This window comes from Muntiacus reevesi, chromosome 17, assembly GCF_963930625.1.
Source record: "Muntiacus reevesi chromosome 17, mMunRee1.1, whole genome shotgun sequence".
NCBI classification, from domain to species: domain Eukaryota; kingdom Metazoa; phylum Chordata; class Mammalia; order Artiodactyla; family Cervidae; genus Muntiacus; species Muntiacus reevesi.
Window position 1 is genome coordinate 39,105,432 of NC_089265.1, and position 20,727 is coordinate 39,126,158.

Consider the following 20,727-nt stretch of genomic DNA (forward strand, 5'->3'; position numbering starts at 1 on the left):
AAAGTTGAAACTGAGGCTCAGACAGTTAAAAGTAACTTGTCCCAAATCGAACAGCTGGGAGACCTGGACTTCTGACTGAGGTTGGTCTAACTCCAAAGCTCAGAGAGTTCCTGCTGCAACACTCCCTCTCTCTAGACAATTAGGAAAGTTTTTTTTATTTCAATCAGGAAATTTAAGTCAGCTCAAGTCCAAAAGTATTTACTGAAAAGCCACAAGAAGCTACAAGAGAAATACAAGGAACTATTGCTCCTCTCGAGGAGTTTTCAATATCAGTGTCATTGAGCAGGTCAGACTTTTATATAGCATCCCTAAAGAATAGCAGGAGGCAATCTGAGTTTGGGCCAAAATGAACATTTCGAGAGGTAGAACTTTGTGAACTGAATGCCTTTTGTGTGTGTCTGTTTCACGTGCCCTTTCACTGTCAATCCTATAATAAAAACCAAAAAAAAAAAAAAGCAAAGTGGAATGAAGCCTTGAAGTTCATGGCTTCAACCAGCCACATGTACTAAGAAATATTAATTATCTAGCCTTGGGGTGGCCTGTGAGTTGCTTCCAGCCAAGCACTCTGTTATCTTCTTTCTGGCTCTTTGCAAGAACTCCACATTCCCCCTCTCCCTCCGTATGGCCGTGTACTCGTAAGCCTTGAGCTTGCTGTAGTAATCAGAGAATTTGTTGTAGAGGATGGATATGGGCATTCCGTTGAGGATGATTCCAAAAGCAATGCAGAGGAAGGCAAAAAGCCTGCCCAGGTGGGTCTCTGGGTACATGTCTCCATAGCCCACAGTGGAGATGCTCACCTGTGAGGGAAGGAAAATAGAATGAAATTGTTAGTATCCAGAGGGAGAAGTAGGAAAAGAGAGACATAGGAGGAAGGTGCCTTCCATCTCCCTGAAGGTGCACGTGGGTCATGTAACAGCTCCCCGTGGAGCCAGTTTTCGAAGGTACCAGGAATTTTGCCTGCAAGACTTATGTCATGGAAAGAATACAAGCTTTGGAGCTGAAAGGCTTGGGTTTAAACCCTGACCATCACTTATAAAACTTTCTTACATATACGGAATTTAGAAAGATGGTAACGATAACCCTATATGCAAAACAGAAAAAGAAACACAGAAGTACAGAACAGACTTTTGAACTCCGTGGGAGAAGGTGAGGGTGGGATGTTTCAAAAGAACAGCATGTATATTATCTATGGTGAATCAGATCACTAGCCCAGGTGGGATGCATGAGACGAGTGCTCGGGCCTGGTGCACTGGGAGGACCCAGAGGAGTCGGGTGGAGAGGGAGGTGGGAGGGGGGATCGGGATGGGGAATACGTGTAACTCAATGGCTGATTCGTGTCAATGTATGACAAAACCCACTGAAATGTTGTGAAGTAATTGGCCTCCAACTAATAAAATAAAATTTAAAAAAAAAAAAAAAAACTTTCTTACATACAGAGGAGGTAATACCTATTTTAAAGGGTTGTTGTGACGGGCACAGAAGAGAATGTGCATGAAGCTCCCGGTGTAGAATAGGCTCAATGAATGTAGGTCTCTGCCTCCCTTCATCTGGGGCCAAATTTAGAACAGGGTCCCTGGGTTTGCCTACATGATACATGCAGTAGAAAGAGCTTGGGCTCAGAACCAGTCAGACCTGGGTTCAAGTCCTTACTCTGACTCTTCCCAGCTGAGTGACCTTGGGCAAAACTTTCAGAATTTCTAAGCCTTGGTCCTTGCATCTAAAACAGGAAGATAGAAGGTATGGTACAGATAAGCAACAGAATAGTACTCAACCATAGAAAAGAATGAAATTGGGTGATTTGTAGTGATGTAGATGAACCTAGAGCCTATTATACAGACTGAAGTAAGTCAGAAAGAAAAACAAATATCGTATTATATATTAACACATATATGTAGAATCTAGAAAAATGGTACAGCAGAAATAAAGACAGAGACATAGAGAACAAACATATGGACACCAAGGGGGGAAGGGAGGAGGTGGGAGGAATTGGGATTGACATATATACACGACTATGTATAAGATGGATAACTAACGAAAACCTACTATGTGGCACAGGGAACTCTCCTCAGCGCTCTATGGTGACCTAGAAGGGTGGGATGGGGGTGCGTGAGGGACACTCAGGAGGGAGGGAATATATGTAAATTATGGCTGATTCACGTGGTTGTACAACAGAAACCAACACAAGATTAGAAAGCAATTATACTCCAATTAAATACATTAAAAAAATAAAACAGGAGGATCACAACTAACTCTCAGGGTACTCAGGAAGGCTACATAAAAAAATGATTATATGTATATGTACGGCTGAGTCCCTTCACCGTTCACCTGAAACTACCACAACATTGCTAATTGACTGCACCCCAACAGGGGCTTCCCCGGTAGCTCAGATGGTAAAGAATAGGCCTTCAGTGTGGGAGACCCAGGTTCTGTCTCTGGGTCAGGAAGATCCCCTGGAGAAGGGCATGGCTACCCACTCCAGTTTTCTTGCCTGGAGAATGCCATGGACAGAGGAGCCTGGAGGGCTACAGTCCATGGGGTTGCAAAGAGTTGGGCGTAACTGAGCGACTAACACTTTAACTTATACCCTAAATCAAAATAAAAAGTTTAAAGTTTGGGGAAAAAAAGATTATAAAGTGCTTCACACTATCAGGCACACAAAGGACATTAAAATCAGCCTTCCCTGTTGTCCTCTTCTCATCCTTAAAATAGGGGCAACTCTCATATTTCTCATACAACATATTAAAAAGCAGAGACATTACTTTGCCAACAAAGGTCCATCTAAGCAAGGCTATGGTTTTTCCAGTGGTCATGTATGGATGTGAGAGTTAGACTATAAAGAAAGCTGAGCACCAAAGAACTGATGCTTTTGAACTGTGGTGTTGGAGAAGACTCTTGAGAGTCCTTGGACTGCAAGGAGATCCAACCAGTCCATCCTAAAGGAGATCAGTCCTGGGTGTTCATTGGAAGGACTGATGCTGAAGCTGAAACTCCAATACTTTGGCCACCTGATGAGAAGAGCAGCCTCATTGGAAAAGACCCTGATGCTGGGAGGGATTGGGGGTAGGAGGAGAAGGGGACGACAGAGGATGAGATGGTTGGATGACATCACTGACTCGATGGGCATGGGTTTGGGTGAACTCTGGGAGTTGGTGATGGACAGGGAGGCCTGGCATGCTGCTGTTCATGGGGTCGCAAAGAGTCGGACATGACTGAGCGACTGAACTGAACTCACTTCTCAGAGATGTTAGGTAGTTTGAATAAGAAATTTTATCTTTAAGGTGCTTTAATTGCCAGTGTCTGGAGAAACACACTCGTTATTCTGTGAAGGGGCTTTTGTAGACATCACCGATCACAAATATGTTCACCCTGCATGAAATCCTTCCCATTACACTGTCACTGCTTTAAATTCCACTAATTAGAGATTTATTTAGGTTAACAAGCTTCTGTTTTAAAATGCAGATACCCACGGGACTAGTTATCAGTCAATGTAGCCAGAGAAAGCCCAGGAAAATCTCTGGGGGCCTGTTTTTTATGCCTCATATACTAAGACTCCCGTTAGTCCCCAGACTCTTGGCAGAATTACTAGAAGTCTTATAGGCAGGGCTGTTGATTACAGTTGAAAAGACTGTGCATCGCACAACTCCAGGGGGCAATGTCGGCTTCATCGATTTGTATTGTTGCACAACTTTCCATCATACGGTTATAAATATACAGATCTGATCACCCTGTGGGTCTGTACAGAGACAGCCTGTAGCTTAGAAATGTAAACATTTTTGTTCTAATGACGTAAGGGTCAGTTTGAACTTAAAGTGTGATTGATGAGTTAGAATGAAATGGACAGGTGGGCCAGCTGGGCAAATCTGGTGGCCCTGATAAGAACCAGAGCTTCATGATGCCCATCAAAACGGGAGGATGCAACTCCTCTTGGGACAGGTGACACACCACCTCTCACGACTCCATCTCCAGAGAGAGACCGTGGAGATTATGTGTACTGGGGGGGAGGGGTGCTCCTCCCCCAGGGGAAAAATTCAAGCCTGCATCTGAGAGAGCCAGAAGGGTGTAGAGTAGGTTAGGAAGCAGCTGTGGGATTGGGGTAAGTGGCCTGAATGCTCTCTACCTGTTTGTACTTTTCAAATGTGGAGAGAGAATCATAGTATGTACCTCTGAGGGTTGTTATGGGAATTAAAGGAGTGGCTGCTGCTGCTAAGTCACTTCATTTGTGTCTGACTCTTTGTGACCCCGTGGACTGTAGCCTGCCACGCTCCTCTGTCCATGGAATTTTCCAGGCAAGAATACTGGAGTGGGTTGCCATTCCTTTCTCCAAGGGATCTTACCCACTCAGGGATTGAACCCGCATCTCTTACATCTCCTGCACTGGCAGACAGGTTCTTTACCACTAGCGCCACCTGAAGGAGTGTCTGGCGCTGGTGTATGAGGCATAATGTTAGTTGTGCTCGTTAGTCCAACAGACTGGGGAAGAGACTCAGGATGAATGTTGCTGGGGGGCCTGGGTGGGCCACTATGTCTCTGGTGGAGAATCTCCTTTTCCTAACTTCTGGACTAAAGGGTGACGAGAGACAGTGATAACATACGATCATGGGCTAATCTTAGAAAAGAACAGTTTGCATTGTGTGCGTATGTATGTGTATTTCTTGTCATTGGTCACGCAAAAAGTAAAAGAACCGGAATAGTTAGGGAGTTTGGGATGGATGTGTACACACTGCTATGCTTAAAATGGATAGCCAGCAAGGACCTACAGTACAGCACATGGCACTCTGCTCCATGTTATGTGGCGGCCTGGAGTGGCCGGGAGGATGGGTACATGTATACATGTGGCGGCCTGGAGGGGATGGGAGAATGGATACATGTATACCTGTGGCGCCCTGGAGGGAACAGGAGAATGGATACATGTATACGTGGAATGGATACATGTATACGTGTGGCTGAGTCCTTCTGCTGTCCACCTGAAACTATCACAACATTGTTAATCAGCTACACCCAATATAAGATAAAAAGTAAAAAAACAAAAGGAAAGAAACTGCATCAGCTCTCTATCCCGGTGTGTGAGCAGCTTCCATATGTCACTAACCCCATTGCTCACACCTCTTTGTGAGTGTTTAGTCAGTCCACTTAGCTAGAGTCTGGATAAAAGGGCGAGTGATAGGAAGGGGTAGTTCAGATCAGGAAGCACCCATGAAAGGCCAAAACAGAGGCTTCGGTCTAATCCAGCCCCTCAAGAATCCAGGACTGGGAGGAAATGGGTTGGAAACATGAGGACACACAGGAAGGAAAATAACAGAGACAAAGTGCCTAATTTAAACCTTTGCTCAGTCCCCACACTGGCTTTGATTCTCTCCCAACTCCAACTTCTTTCTTTTTAAATTTTTCTTGGCTGAACTTTGAGTGAAGAGTCAGAAGCAAAGAGAATTGGCTGAAGAAAGATTCAATATTTGATGTGCATAATATGGTCTAAATATTTTTGTATGTCTTGGATCTCTATTTTTAGACAAGAGATCTCTTCTGCTAGGAGACTGTATGACTGATTCTGAAGAGTTTGTTCAAAATGCAGAGCTAATTTATGCACTGCCTGTTTGGGGGATAATCTGACTTAACTGGTGATCTGGTTCTTGCTTCTTGGCTCCAGAGGAACCCAGGATTCCTAGGCTTATGGAAACTTCTTCTCCACGTTCCACAGGCCAAACCATTTCTCCCTGAGAGAGCATTAAAAATGGAAGGTCCCAGAATGACTCCAGTGACCTCACAGAGCGAGTTCTCATGTTAGCAGGACTTGCGTTTGGACATGTGACCGAAATTTCCACCATCCATCTTAATATCCTGAAAAAATTGGCTGGCTCGGCCACTCTACCATTTTTTGAAAACTTACATATTTTTTCTAGCGCTTGGGTTCCCAAAGCCAGAATGTAGCCTTTCCCTAGCAACTCACCCACTGGTCAGCAAATCCTGACCCGCTAAATGTTACAAGGAGGACAAGCATCTGATTTGTCTCTGAAACTTTAGAATAACTATACTTGAATTTCTCCTTCAGCAAGGAATGGTTAGTTCCTTCATAGTGACCTCATCATAAATTACATCTTGTACTCAGTCGCTCAGTCATGGCTGACTCTTTGTGACCCCATGGACTATAGCCCACCAGGCTCCTCTGTCTATGGAATTTTCCAGGCAAGATTACTGGAGTGAATTGCTGTTTCCTACTCCAAGATTATGTCTTGGCACCTAGTGATCCCTACAGCCAGGAATAATGGTTTCGAGGAATAAAACTGATTTCCCAAAGAATTAATTCTTCTTAATTCCCAAAGAATTTGAGGTACTAAAGACTAACATCTTCCGGCTCAGATTATTGCATACTTCATGTTGTCCTTTAATGAATTTAACTTCAAAGACTATACTTAGCCTACCCATGCGGCTGTGGCTACTACAAATATTTTAGGAATTCCTTCTTGGGATTATAATCTATACAGAGAATTCAGTGGTATGACCTTGAAACAGGGTGTTCTTATCCACCTTGAGGATTAACCTTAGGGCTGGTCTTAAACTCAAGGGTCTTGACTATTTAAAAACATTAAATCCAGCCTCATTAAGGGAAAGATTTAACCCCTTTGAAGTAGTGGACCCCTGAAGAAGTAAGTGGACATGTTGCAGATGTGACACGTGCTCAGTGGAACAATTCCTCAATGGAATTCAAAAAATGTTTTGATCAGTGGATGCCCTGTTAGAATGAGGTCATGGGTAATCTCCTTGAGAAGCACAGCCAGTCTCCTGTGTGTATGAAAGTTCTGAGATGCACATGAATTGTACCATAAGGGGGAGGCTGTCCAGAAGTTAAGGCCAGTTTGGACTCTGTCCCTAGAGGTTAAGGCCAGTTTGGACTCTGACACAAGAATGATGATGCCTTCACATTCTCAGCTTGCTTGGCACTCTTCTCCCTGTCCTCTACAATTCTATCATGTACTCAGGTTATATTGGCCAACAGGGAGAGCTTACAGAGCTAAAAGGGGACCACCTCAAATCAGGAGTCCACCAGACCAAAAATCACAGAAGTGCCTAAGAGCCTTTGCCCAGTTGATGGCTCCTGTGCTATTTCTGAAGGAGCCAGGAGAACTTTAATGCCTTCTGTGCCAAACCTTTACTCCTTATTTCTGGGCCCCAAGCCCCCTTCCCTTCTGTGCACTTTTCTGTAATTCAGCAACTGGAAGGATGCAAACCACATTTTCCAGGTTCCCTTGCCTGCTGTCTTGTGGTGAGGTTCTGCCAGTGATAGACACTGTTGGAAGGCTAGAAGATGGAGGGAGGAAGTGAGGGTCTCCCTTGCTGCCTCCGGTTTCTGTCATCATCCTTCACCAGTGACAGAGAGGCACAGCTCAGGCATCTTTCGGCACACCCAGCACCAGCCTCGCGGTGCCGTCTTGGGTGTCCTGTCATCAGCCTCAGCCACAGCGGCTCCTTCTCTCTACTCCTAGGTTCCAGTAACTCTACCTTCTCCTACTTGCTCCCCTAATGCTGGGGCCAACACTGTTTCCTATACTTGCCAATCTTTAGGTTATCTCACTTTCCCCTTTTCGCTCTTCCAGCCTGTCTCAGTCTCCCTGTATCAAATGCCCTCTGTTTACAATACCCTGGTTTTGTTTTCTGTTTTCCTGATTCAACTATCAAATGGGCCTTCTCCAAGCAAGCCAGTGATAAAAATAAAATGAATCTCAGTGACCCTGTAAGAGCCACATATTTGCAAGGAAATGATAACAGACTTGAGGAAAACAGAAACAAGAACAAAGTCTGTGGGCCACAATTATGTGATGCCTCAGTCAGAGATAAATTTTCTTTTTTAAGAGTTTTTGTTAGTTTTCAAAGACATGAGTTCATGATATAAGTTCCTATCTGGTTTCTACAGCTTTAACTTGCTCTGCCAAGCTCAAAAGGAAACGGCCTGTTCAACCGTCCTGTTGTTCCTTTTCTCCTCAAAAACACAGCCACAACGAAGGCCGATGCTTACAGCCTGATCATAGAGCTAACCGTGCTTGCTAAGCTGCGCCATGCATTTCCCACACCCAGGCAACCCAGGGAGCCTCAACATGGCTGGAGCTCCTCCGGGCCAGGGCCTGTTAATCTGCATGCTCAGAAGCTCTCCCAAGATCGAACAACTGACCCTCTTGTGCATCCTATAGTCTCTCTCTTTTCCCCAGGAGAGAAGGAATCACTTCTGTTTTATTTTCCCCTGAATGAATCTGTAAGCAGAGATTATTGTTTCCATGTGATAAAGACTATCAACTAGTCAGATATGGTAGCTTCTATTTACTGTGGATAGCGTACGGGCTAGTACTCTACATATGTTTCCTATTACATTATGCTTACAAATAACCTACATTTGACAGATGAGCAGGGTCTCTCTTCTAATGCATGAGCATCTCCAGACATGAGTGTCCATGAGGGATTTGTTCTGCAGCTGTAGGAGAATTCACAATAATGAAAATTGCCCTGCTTCTCTTAAAAACCCTGGGTTGAATTACTGAGGAAGGTTGCAGGATCCTTGGCATAGGGACAGAGGAGATTATTAAAAACAAGTCAGATGCTGGGTTGTCTGAGAGCTCTAAAAACACATGGAAGGAGGGATTAGAGAACCCATTCCTAATATGGGTGAATATACCACAAAGATTATAGCACTGCAGTGGGGCAAGGAAATATCAATACTATTTTTCTTTACCTCATCTTTACATTTTCAATGTGTGAGTATGTTTTCTGAACTATATATTTGAGAAGTAATATCTTAATGCAGTAGGTTGATTATATTACAAGACTATTCTTTATGTCTTCCTGTATCCAGGTTCTTTGCCATACAACTTTGTGGTGTTTTCCTATAGAGAGTGGGCTAATTTGCTCTGCCCTTTGACTCTGAGTTTGGCCTTGTGACTTACTTTGGCCAATGTGTTGAGCATGTGACAAGAACAAAAGCTTATGAGAGTTTGCATGACTGGGCTTGCACACTCTCTCTCTTGCCCTTTGCCACAGCCATGGATATATCCCACCTGGATGAGGAAAGACTTAGTCACCCTCTTCATCCCAGATATCAGCCAGCTGACCATCAGACTGGGACATGAGTGGCTGACACCAGTCCAAATGACAAGAACCTTGTGGTTAAAACCAGCCCGAGTTGCTGACTTGCAAACTCATGAGCCAAAAAGATGCTTGACATTTTAAGCCACAGAATTTTGGGGTGATTTGTAATGAATCATTATTACAGCAATAAATAGCTTATAACTTATGAATAACTACACATTTATCATGGGTGTGTGCTCAAAATTTTTTAAATTATGAGATGTATGATCTCATAATCATACATTAGGATTCTGCTTCTCAGATTCTCATGTCTGCTCAGTCATGCCTATTTAGATGAGCTTCTCCTCACCATTCAAGCTCTTTTTTTTTAAATATATGTACACACTGCTGTATTATGTATTTATTTATTTTTGGCTGTGCTGGATCTTTGTTGCTGTGCGAGGGCTTTCTCTAGTTGCGGAGAGCGGGGGGGCTACTCTCTAGCTGCAGTGCATGGGCTTCTCCCTGCGGGGACTTCTCTAGTGGGAGGGCACAGGCTCTTGGCTCATGGGCTTCAGTAGTTGCGGCACTCAGGCTCGGGAGCTGCACCTTGCTGATTCTAGGGCCCGTGGGCTCGGTAATCACAGCTTGATCACCACTCAAGCTTTATTTATTTATTTATTTTTTATTTTTTTTTTAAATATTATTTTATTAGTTGGAGGCCAATCACTTCACATCATTTCAGTGGGTTTTGTCATACATTGACATGAATCAGCCATATAGTTACACGTATTCCCCATCCCGATCCCCCCTCCCACCTCCCTCTCCACCCGACTCCTCAGGGTCCTCCCAGTGCACCAGGCCCGAGCACTTGACTCATGCATCCTACCTGGGCTGGTGGTCTGTTTCACCATAGATAATATACATGCTGTTCTTTCAAAACATCCCACCCTCACGTTCTCCCCCAGAGTTCAAAAGTCTGTTCTGTACTTCTGCGTCTCTTTTTCTGTTTTGCATATAGGGTTATCGCTACCATCTATCTAAATTCTGTATATATGTGTTAGTATACTGTAATGTTCTTTATCTTTCTGGCTTACTTCACTCTGTATAATGGGCTCCAGTTTCATCCATCTCATTAGAACTGATTCAAATGAATTCTTTTTAACGGCTGAATAATATTCCATGGTGTATATGTACCACAGCTTCCTTATCCATTCATCTGCTGATGGGCATCTGGGTTGCTTCCATGTCCTGGCTATTATAAACAGTGCTGCGATGAACATTGGGGTGCACGTGTCTCTTTCAGATCTGGATTCCTCAGTGTGTATGCCCAGAAGTGGTATTGCTGGGTCATATGGCAGTTCTATTTCCAGTTTTTTAAGAAATCTCCACACTGTTTTCCATAGTGGCTGTACTAGTTTGCATTCCCACCAACAGTGTAAGAGGGTTCCCTTTTCTCCACACCCTCTCCAGCATTTATTGCTTGTAGACTTTTGGATAGCAGCCATCCTGACTGGCGTGTAATGGTACCTCATTGTGGTTTTGATTTGCATTTCTCTGATGATGAGTGATGTTGAGCATTTTTTCATGTGTTTGTTAGCCATCTGTATGTCTTCTTTGGAGAAATGTCTGTTTAGTTCTTTGGCCCATTTTTTGATTGGGTCGTTTATTTTTCTGGAATTGAGCTTCAGGAGTTGCTTGTATATTTTTGAGATTAATCCTTTGTCTGTTTCCTCATTTGTTATTATTTTCTCCCAATCTGAGGGCTGTCTTTTCACCTTACTTATAGTTTCCTTTGTTGTGCAAAAGCTTTTAATTTTCATTAGGTCCCATTTGTTTATTTTTGCTTTTATTTCCAATATTCTGGGAGGTGGGTCATAGAAGATCTACCAAAAATTTAGAGAAGAGCTAACACCTATCTTACTTAAACTCTTCCAGAAAATTGCAGAAGAAGGTAAACTTCCAAACTCATTCTATGAGGCCACCATCACCCTAATTCCAAAACCAGACAAAGATGCCACAAAAAAAGAAAACTACAGGCCAATATCACTGATGAACATAGATGCAAAAATCCTTAACAAAATTCTAGCAAACAGAATCCAACAACATATTAAAAAAATCATACACCATGACCAAGTGGGCTTTATCCCAGGAATGCAAGGATTCTTTAATATCCACAAATCAATCAACGTAATACACCACATTAACAAATTGAAAGATAAAAACCATATGATTATCTCAATAGATGCAGAGAAAGCCTTTGACAAAATTCAACACTCATTTATGATTAAAACTCTTCAGAAAGCAGGAATAAAAGGAACATACCTCAACATAATAAAAGCTATATATGACAAACCCACAGCAAGCATCACCCTCAATGGTGAAAAATTGAAAGCATTTCCTCTGAAATCAGGAACAAGACAAGGATGCCCACTCTCACCACTACTATTCAACATAGTGTTGGAAGTTTTGGCCACAGCAATCCGAGCAGAAAAAGACATAAAAGGAATCCAGATAGGAAAAGAAGAAGTGAAACTCTCGCTGTTTGCAGATGACATGATCCTCTACATAGAAAACCCTAAAGACTCTTCCAGAAAATTACTAGAGCTAATTAATGAATATAGTAAAGTTGCAGGATATAAAATTAACACACAGAAATCCCTTGCATTCCTATACACTAACAATGAAAAAACAGAAAGAGAAATTAAGGAAACAATACCATTCACCATTGCAACAAAAAGAATAAAATACTTAGGAGTATATCTACCTAAAGAAACAAAAGACCTATACATAGAAAACTATAAAATACTGATGAAAGAAATCAAAGAGGACACAAACAGATGGAGAAACATACCGTGTTCATGGACTGGAAGAATCAATATTGTCAAAATGGATATTCTACCCAAAGCAATCTATAGATTCAATGCAATCCCTATCAAGCTACCAACGGTATTTTTCACAGAACTAGAACAAATAATTTCACAATTTGTATGGAAATACAAAAAACCTCGAATAGCCAAAGTAATCTTGAGAAAGAAGAATGGAACTGGAGGAATCAACCTGCCTGACATCAGACTCTACTACAAAGCCACAGTCATCAAGACAGTATGGTACTGGCACAAAGACAGAAATATAGATCAATGGAACAGAATAGAAAGCCCAGAGATAAATCCACGAACCTATGGACACCTCATCTTTGACAAAGGAGGCAAGGATATACAATGGAAAAAAGACAATCTCTTTAACAAACGGTGCTGGGAAAACTGGTCAACCACTTGTAAAAGAATGACACTAGAACACTTCCTAACACCATACACAAAAATAAACTCAAAATGGATTAAAGATCTAAATGTAAGACCAGAAACTATAAAACTCCTAGAGGAGAACATAGGCAAAACACTCTCCGACCACTCAAGCTTTAATAAATGTCGTCTTTTCCAGGAAGGCTTCTCTGACTTTCCACTATTATATCAAAGGTAGATTCTGCCACCCAGATCACTCTCTATCCTATAAAAACACACAAACATCTGAAATGATTTATTATCTCTCGCCATTAGGATGCAAACTCCATGAGGGAAAGAATTTCACTCCGCCCTCCACCGCCAATCACTCAGTATCCCTAGAGTTTAGAATACTCCTTGGCAAACTATGTGCTCAAAAAAAAAGTCTTGCTCAGTGAATGAAAATGGGTTTTGGGGGGTTACATGAAGATCCTAATCTTATGCATCTTTTTACTTTGCATCTTCTTTTCTTTTTGCTTTATTGCAAATATGGGCCCTTAGTATACAATATACAATGTCATCAGAAATATATAGATGAATTGGGTTAATAATATGTTGGTCCTGAGGAATAGAGCAGTCCTCAAATCTTCAAGGAGAGTTGCTCCCATTGTTTTCATAGGTTAGTTCAGAAACAAATACAGGCAATCAGTCTTTTCTCTAATTCATAATGATTTTTACTAGTATAACTAATTCTTAGAGAACAAAATGGATGAATGCCATTGGTAAAGGTTAAGGTTGGTTAATGGTAGGTTGACATGAGCAAATTCTGGCCTATGAAAACCATGCCTTATAGAGATATCAAAAGAAAAATCACACTGGTAAAAGTAATAATTGGTAAACTTTGTTATAGATAAGAAACTGAGTGATAATTCAATTTTTATTGTCAAATCTATAGAAAATACCAACTTTGAAATGATTTTAGTTAATATAAAAAGGGGGATAAATTGAAAAATTTTAAGTATTAGACATCAAACAAATCAAGACATTAAAGGAGATTAATAGGCATTCACTTCAGGAAAGTTTTTAAAGAGAAAAACTCATTAGCAACAGACTTATCATAAATTTTATATTAATATACAAAAGATTAAAACAAATTTTGTGCATTAAAAATACAATATCAAAGAGTCCACTAGGTCCAGTTTACATATGCTAACCTTCTAAGATATTTAGCTGAATGAAAACTTGACTCTCTACAACTTGGTTTTATGCCATCAGCCTGTGGATTTTCTCTTTTTCCTCCTTGCTTCACTCATCTCTAACGTCAACGTTGTTTGCCAATGCAAGTGTTTGGCCAATGCATTGGTCAAAATTTATAAACAATTTTTTATAAACAAAAAAATAAATTTTTTAATCCAATAAATTGGATAAATCATGCTCCATTAGTTTCATCACTACACATGGTTATCTACTATGGAGATGACCTTTCATCATTTGGAATATGATCAGAGGAGCAGCATTTGGCTCAAATGCTTATTTGGAAGAGCCAAACATCATTCTGTCACCAAGGAAAGCTCACAAATCCTGTTGTACACGTGAGTACACTGCTTTCCAGGGAAGTGAGACTCATTGACTTGTAGAGCTCTACACCCTTTCCTCTTGGAGATGAGAAAACTGAGGCCAGGGAGAAAGGGGACGAGGTTTCACAGTTAATGAAAGGGTCACGCATGAGGTAGGGTCACAGTTAATTATTAGAAGATGTGTGACTGGAACCTAACCCTAAATTTTCCATCCTATTATGCTATACTATTAGTAGGAGCCCTGAGTAGGTTCACATCAGAACTTTACACCAGACTGTAGGTTATAACATATCCAGTATTAATGTCAAAAGTATCTATTTTCTAACACAGCAAAAACTGGTTATATTTGCTTAATGTCTTTAAAGGCATTACAAACAAGCTAATTAAAAAATAAGGAAAACATACGCCTAGTTCCTTCCTACGTGTGCATGTGGCATGTGTTTGTGTGCTAAATCGCTTTAGTCGTGTCCCACTCTCTGCAACCCTGTGGACTGTAGCCCACCAGGCTCCTCTGTCCATTGAATTCTCCAGGCAAGAATACCAGAGTGTGTTGCCATGTCCATCTGTAGGAGATCTTCCTGACCCAGGAATGGAACCTGCATCTCCTACAATCCCTACATTATAGGTGGATTATTTACCGCTGAGCCACCAAGAAAGTCCCTTCCTATGCACATATGTCAATTTATTCATTGACTTAAGACCCAATCAACATTTCCAGGAATTCAGGAATTTTCCCAAGGATTTAGTCTAGCACATGAGAAACAGATGTTTGAGTAAATGGCATAAATTATTATAAAAGGCAATCAACAAAGAAAAGGCAATCACCAAAGAAAATAATGACAAAAATAACTCATGCACTAACTTCAAATTAAGCAAAGAATGCTGAAAAACTCAAGCTTGAGAAGGGCAGTGCTGGGGAGTGGAAAGGGCATGGGTTTTGCAATTGGGCAGGCTTGCGTTTCAATCCTTACTTTGCTACATTTATCTGTGTGTCTACACTCAATTTCTCTGCACCTCAATTCCTCTAGCTGTAAAATGGGGCAATAATGCCATGTCCAGAAATAATTTTTGTGATACCAGAGCAAGTTTCAGTGTTAGATGCTCAGATTTAGCTAGAACCAGTGAAATTTCAGGGAGGGTTGACACTTTTCAGGCAAGTCTTGTTGCCTCCTCTGCAGACATCAACAGTTTCCTTCAACACTGAAAGGAAATTTTTCCTCTTAAAAAATAGTGATCCTAGCCACTTCACATGGTTGTGATGCTGAAATAAGTTAAGCATTATAAACCACTCAGGACAACAGGTATTCAATAAGTGACAGATAACACGAGTGATGATGATGAAGTTCCTCAGGCTTTAAGGAACAATCACTGTTCCTTAAAATCAGCCTTTCAGGGGTATTAAAACTAAATCTAGCTTTGGTGATTCCTAGGACCACGTGAGGACCACCTCAAGCTTCTTGGACTTCCTCTTTCTTACTGGACTGTCTTTCGAACTTTTTAACACCCAATCTATTTTGCTGCTGTTGCTTTATATTTTCTGGTTGAGGACAGAGAGAACAAGAAAGCAATGACAATTAAACAAGGCAGGGAAAAGATGATGGAACAAAGCAAGGAGGGCGGCATCTCCCAGGAAGGAGAGCAGCAGCTTCTGCCGAGCTGGGGAAGCGGGAGGGAAAGCTCACGGGCCGTGGTACTCACCGCGGCCCACCACCAGGCGTGGGGGATGCTGGTGAAGTTGGTGCCCTGCACGTCGTGCTCCACGGAGTAGACGGCGGCGGCGAAGGTAAGGATGCCCATGGTGATGAAGAGCATCAGGCAGCCCACCTGCTGGTAGCACTGGCGCAGCGTGAAGCCGAAGGCGCGCAGACCTGTGGAGTGGCGCGCCAGCTTGAGGATGCGGAAGATGCGAAGGAGGCGCATGACGCGCAGTACCTGGCCCACCTTGCCCACGCGGCCCATCGTCTCCAGGTCGTGCTCCCGCGGCGAGCCCCTGCCGTGCAGCTGGTCCTCGCTGGTGAAGCACTCGAGCAGCAGCTGCAGGTAGAGCGGCAGGATGGCCACCAGGTCCACCAGGTTGAGGGCGCTGCGCGCAAAGCGCCGCAGGTCGGGCGTGGAGGCCAGGCGCAGCAGGAACTCGAGCGTGAAGAAGGCCATGCACAGCGTCTCCACGTGCTCCAGAAAGGGCCGCGGGTTGCCGCCCCCCTCGCCGTGCTCCGGCTGCTGCTGCATCTCTTCCACCGTGTTGAGTGCCAGCGCCACGACGGAGATGAGCACGAAGAGGCTGGAGGCCACCCCAATGGCCTTGGCGGCCACCGATGAGAAGGGCTTCTCCATGAGGTTCCAGAGGCGGCGCCGCTGCGCCCCGTAGAAGCGCATGTCCTCGAAGAGCTCCTCCGCCTCCTCGGCCTGCGCCTGGGCGCGCAGCTCGCGCTGGATCTTGAGCTGCTCGCTCAGGTCGTCGCGCCGCTCCTCGAAGCAGATGCGGCAGCAGCGCGGCGTGTACTTGAGACGCACGCCCCAGTAGCCCAGCTCCTCCAGGAAGCTGCGTGGGCACAGCTCGTCGCGCACCAGCAGGACCCCGGACGCGTAGAAGTTGTAGATGAGCTGGAAGACCTCGGGGTCGCGGTCGAAGAAGTATTCGTCCGTTTGCACCTCGTAATCGTCGCACAAGCCCAGCTGGCGGCTGCGGCTGGTGGACGTGGCCAGGCGGCCCAGGCGCGTCTTGGGGTAGCAGGCCAGCTCCGTGTAATCCAGGTGGTAGCTGTGGCCGCCCACGTTCACGTTCAGCGTGGTGGACACGAGTGGAGTGTCGGCGCCGCCGCCTTCCGCTCGCTCGGTGGTGGTGGCCTCCGCTGGCTGGCGGTCCTCCTCCTCGGCCGGCTCGTCCTTCCACTGCTCCTCCTCTTCCCCATCCTCATCGTCCTCGATGTAGTAGTTATAGTTGCCCTCGGTCCATGGTGGGATGCTGGCCTGGGAACCCGAGCGGCCCCCCACGGAGCAGATGCTCCTGCGGTGGTGTTGACCGCCCGCCTCCTGGGCCGCGTCTTCACCCTCGGTCGTAGTCCAGGACCTGTAGCCCCAGGACCGCCTCCTCTCTGTCTGTTTCAGCATAGCTGGAGGAATGGGAGCCCTGGCTTTGCACTCCTGGCCGTGGTCGGGTCCCTAGCCTGCTCACTGAACCTAGGAGTTGGCCACGTGCCCTGTACTGTCGCAGAGAGACACGCCTGGACCAGCAGACCTGGGGTCCCCAGCATGGCCCCGAGAACTGGCCTTGCTCAGGCTCTGGACAGCCCAGCCCAGCCTGTCTGTTCTGAGCACATATGCCCACAGCTGTTGATTGCTCTAATCTTGCTGGTAGGGAAGAAGCAAGTGTTAGGAGGGATTTAGAGACTCTTAGTTTCCACCCCCCCTCCCTCCTCTCTGTGACGCAGGGGATGATTATGTGGCCTTAAATCTGTAGATAATCAGAAGGTGGCAGAGATGATTGCTAATAAAAGTGTCTGCCAACCCTGCCCTTAGGAAGCGAGCAGTGTTGGTGTGATGAGATGGCATCAACTGAATTTGCTATAGAATGTAGATGCCTGTGTCTTGACACTTAACTGTTGAAGTTGCAGCCTCTGTCCTAGGTAAACTCACCATGAGCAGGGACAGAAATGACAACAGAATGCTTAAAAATGGACTTCCTGATAAGTTACTTTTCTTCTCAGCGTTTACCTTTTGTTTAGATCATCAGTACAGTTCAGTTGCTCAGTCGTGTCTGACTCTTTGCGACCTGATGAATCGCAGCACACCAGGCCTCCCTGTCCTTCACCAACTCCTGGAGTTTACCCAAACTCAAGTCCATTGAGTCGCTTATACCATCCAACCATCTCACCCTGTGTCGTCCCCTTCTCCTCCTGTCCTCAATCTTTCCCAGCATCAGGGTCTTTTCCAATGAGTCAGCTCTTCACATCAGGTGGCCAAAATATTCGAGTTTCAGCTTCAACATCAGTCCTTCCAATGAACACCCAGGACTGATCTCCTTTAGGATGGACTGGTTGGATCTCCTTGCAGTCCAAGGGATTCTCAAGAGTCTTCTCCAACTCCACAGTTCAAAAGCATCAATTCTTCAGTGCTCAGCTTTCTTTATAGTCCAACTCTCACATCCATACATGACTACTGGAAAAACCATAGCCTTGACTAGATGGACTTTTGTTGACAAAGTAATGTCTCTGCTTTTCAATATGCTGTCTAGGTTGGTCATAACTTTCCTTCCAAGGAGTAAGTGTCTTTTAGTTTCATGGCTGCAATCACCATCTGCAGTGATTTTGGAGTCCAAAAAATAAAGTCAGCCACTGTTTCCACTCTTTCCCCATCTATTTACCATGAAGTAATGGGACCGGATGCCATGGTCTTAGTTTTCTGAATGTTGAGCTTTAAGCCAACTTTTTCACTCTCCTCTTTCACGTTCATCAAGAGATTCTTTATGGAAGATCTCAAATTATCTCCTTCCCATCCAGTCACATGATCACACTTTTTCCCCCCAAATGCATTCCTCCTGGCAGCAATGCTCTAAAGTCTAGTCTGATCTTTGAGTCTGTCTCAGTTTTTCTCTCTATCTTTGTGTCTCTCCCTCCCTTCTCTTAAAGAATAAGAACATGTTGCAAGGTAGAATATTCTTAAGGTCTTGCAGCCCCACTCAGCTGCTGTATCAAGTAACCAGACTTCTTCCCATGAAAAAGTCTTCATCACTCTTCAAGACATCACTTAAGAAAAAGTCTCCTTTTCTGTGTAAGACACTGTGCTAGATGCTGGAGATAGAAACTTGATAGAGACAGAGTTGCAGCCCTCAATTTGTTCTTGGTTTTGTAGGTGATACAAATACATATACATGCACAACAAATAAGTGAGTGAAAAATACAGGGGTAGCAGAGAAGAGGAAGGAATTAGTTTCAAGCAGGAATTTCTTGCTGAATTCAATTTATTAATATTTTGAATAGCTAATATATGTTCATGATAAAATATTTGAAAGGTACAAAGATGCATTATAGTAGAAAATTTCTTTCTCCCCCAACTTGAACTGGCTATTATTGAGTGTACCTCTGAGGTTTTGATTACCCTTCCAGAAATATTCTAAACATATACAAGCAAAAACCTGTCTCCATCTATATCATCTGAATAGCTCTTTATTATTAACACAAATTATAGTAGGAAGTAAACTTTGCTTCCCTTGTGGCTCAGCTGATAAAGAATCTGCCTGCAATGCGGGAGGACCTGGGTTGGGAAGATCCTCTGGAGAAGGGAAAATCTACCCACTCCAGTATTCTGGCTGGAGAATTCCATGAACTGTATAGGTCCATGGGGTCGCAAAGAGTCGGACAAGACTGAGTGACTTCCACTTTCACTTTGCCATTTTCCAATTAACCATGTATCTTAGAGGTGTTTTCATATCTGAACATAAGTATCTGCCTCATTTTGAAGGTAGCCACTTAGTAGTTTGATAGTAACAGATTTCAGGTTGTTTTCTATCTTGGTTCTTATAAACAATGATGCAGTTAATCACCTGATACCCATGCTATTTTACATGTGCTAGGATGTATGAAAGATAAATTGTTAGAGGTGGAGCTCTTACCTCAAAGACCATGTATTTGTAATTTTGATTGATGGTGTCAGATTTCTTTCATGAAAGTTTTACTAATTGACAGATCATCATTGTGTGAGAGTATATTATCATACTCCTTGTGCTCTGCCATTTTATAGATGAAAGATGATGCTTGAGTTAATTTTACTTTGTATTTCTCTGATTATGAATGCAACTGAGCATCTTATCATGTGATTAAGAGCTGCTGTATTTCTTTCTCTATTTTTCACCGAGTTGTTGGTATTTTCTTACTGGTTCATTGGAGAGCTTTCTGTATTATGAAAATAGACCCATTGCCTGGGATATGAATTACAAATAATTTTCCTGTTATCCTTTGGTGAAATTCTTTTCCATGTAAGATATTTACTTTATGACTTCTGGGTGTTACATCATATTAAAATGTCTTTGCCTCTCTGCCATTCTTAAAAAGTTTACTTGGTATAGTTTCATTTTTCACACAAGGATTTGATCCATCAGGAATTAATTTTGATGTTGACAGTGAAGTAGAGACCCAGCTTTATTTTCTGGGCTTTTATCTGGATGTTCAAATGCCTTAATTGAATAATCTTATCTTTTCCTCGTGGATTTATTGTGTTATCTTTATCATGTAGTTCAGGTCTAACTGTGCTTCAGAGGTGTTGGGACAGGTAACAGTTGCTACAAGGTCTGCACTCGATAGATTAACATCGGCAGATGGTGTTTAGCTTCCAACAGGGCTTAGACTTACAAGCTTCCAATAAAGCCTCAGAGGTCAGACCTGGCCTCTTGAGTTGCTTAGTGAATTTCCAGGGTTCTCCAGTCAGCATACAATATTGATGCTTTTTTTCTCCAGACACACACTTGTCCATTTTCCAGCACCATCTCTTCTTCAGGCTGTACCATTACAAGAATTTCCATGTGGTGCTAAAAGTCATTTTTTTCCTTCAGAATGAATTATGCTATTATAAAAAGTGACAGCATCACTGTTCTTATGTTTTGTTTCCTCTATTGCAATCATGTGCTACTTTTTACCTAAAACTTGAACACTCTCATGACTTTTTGCATTTAAAAGTTATAGAATTAGTGATGTTTGTAAGACGTCTCAGAGTCAAGCCACAAACACCACAGCCATGTGGTAGATTGAGGAGTGTTGCCTTAATGGACCACACTTGGGTGACCCATACTCTCACCTGTGTGTATTGGTATGAATGTGTGACTTGGATTTTCTCTGATGTGTATGTATGCAAGTACAGTGGTAGATGAGCATCTAAATATGGAGGTG

General features: G+C 43.2%; 1 protein-coding gene across 1 annotated transcript; it reads right to left on the minus strand.

Moving 5' to 3' along the window:
• Positions 1-515: 515 nt before the first annotated feature.
• On the minus strand, positions 516-16,957 carry KCNV2 (potassium voltage-gated channel modifier subfamily V member 2). The gene is made up of 2 exons (XM_065907734.1): positions 15,545-16,957; positions 516-797 (listed from the first exon to the last, which is right to left on the minus strand). The coding sequence occupies exons 1-2, from the start codon at positions 16,955-16,957 to the stop codon at positions 516-518; spliced, it is 1,695 nt and encodes a 564-aa protein (XP_065763806.1).
• Positions 16,958-20,727: the final 3,770 nt, after the last annotated feature.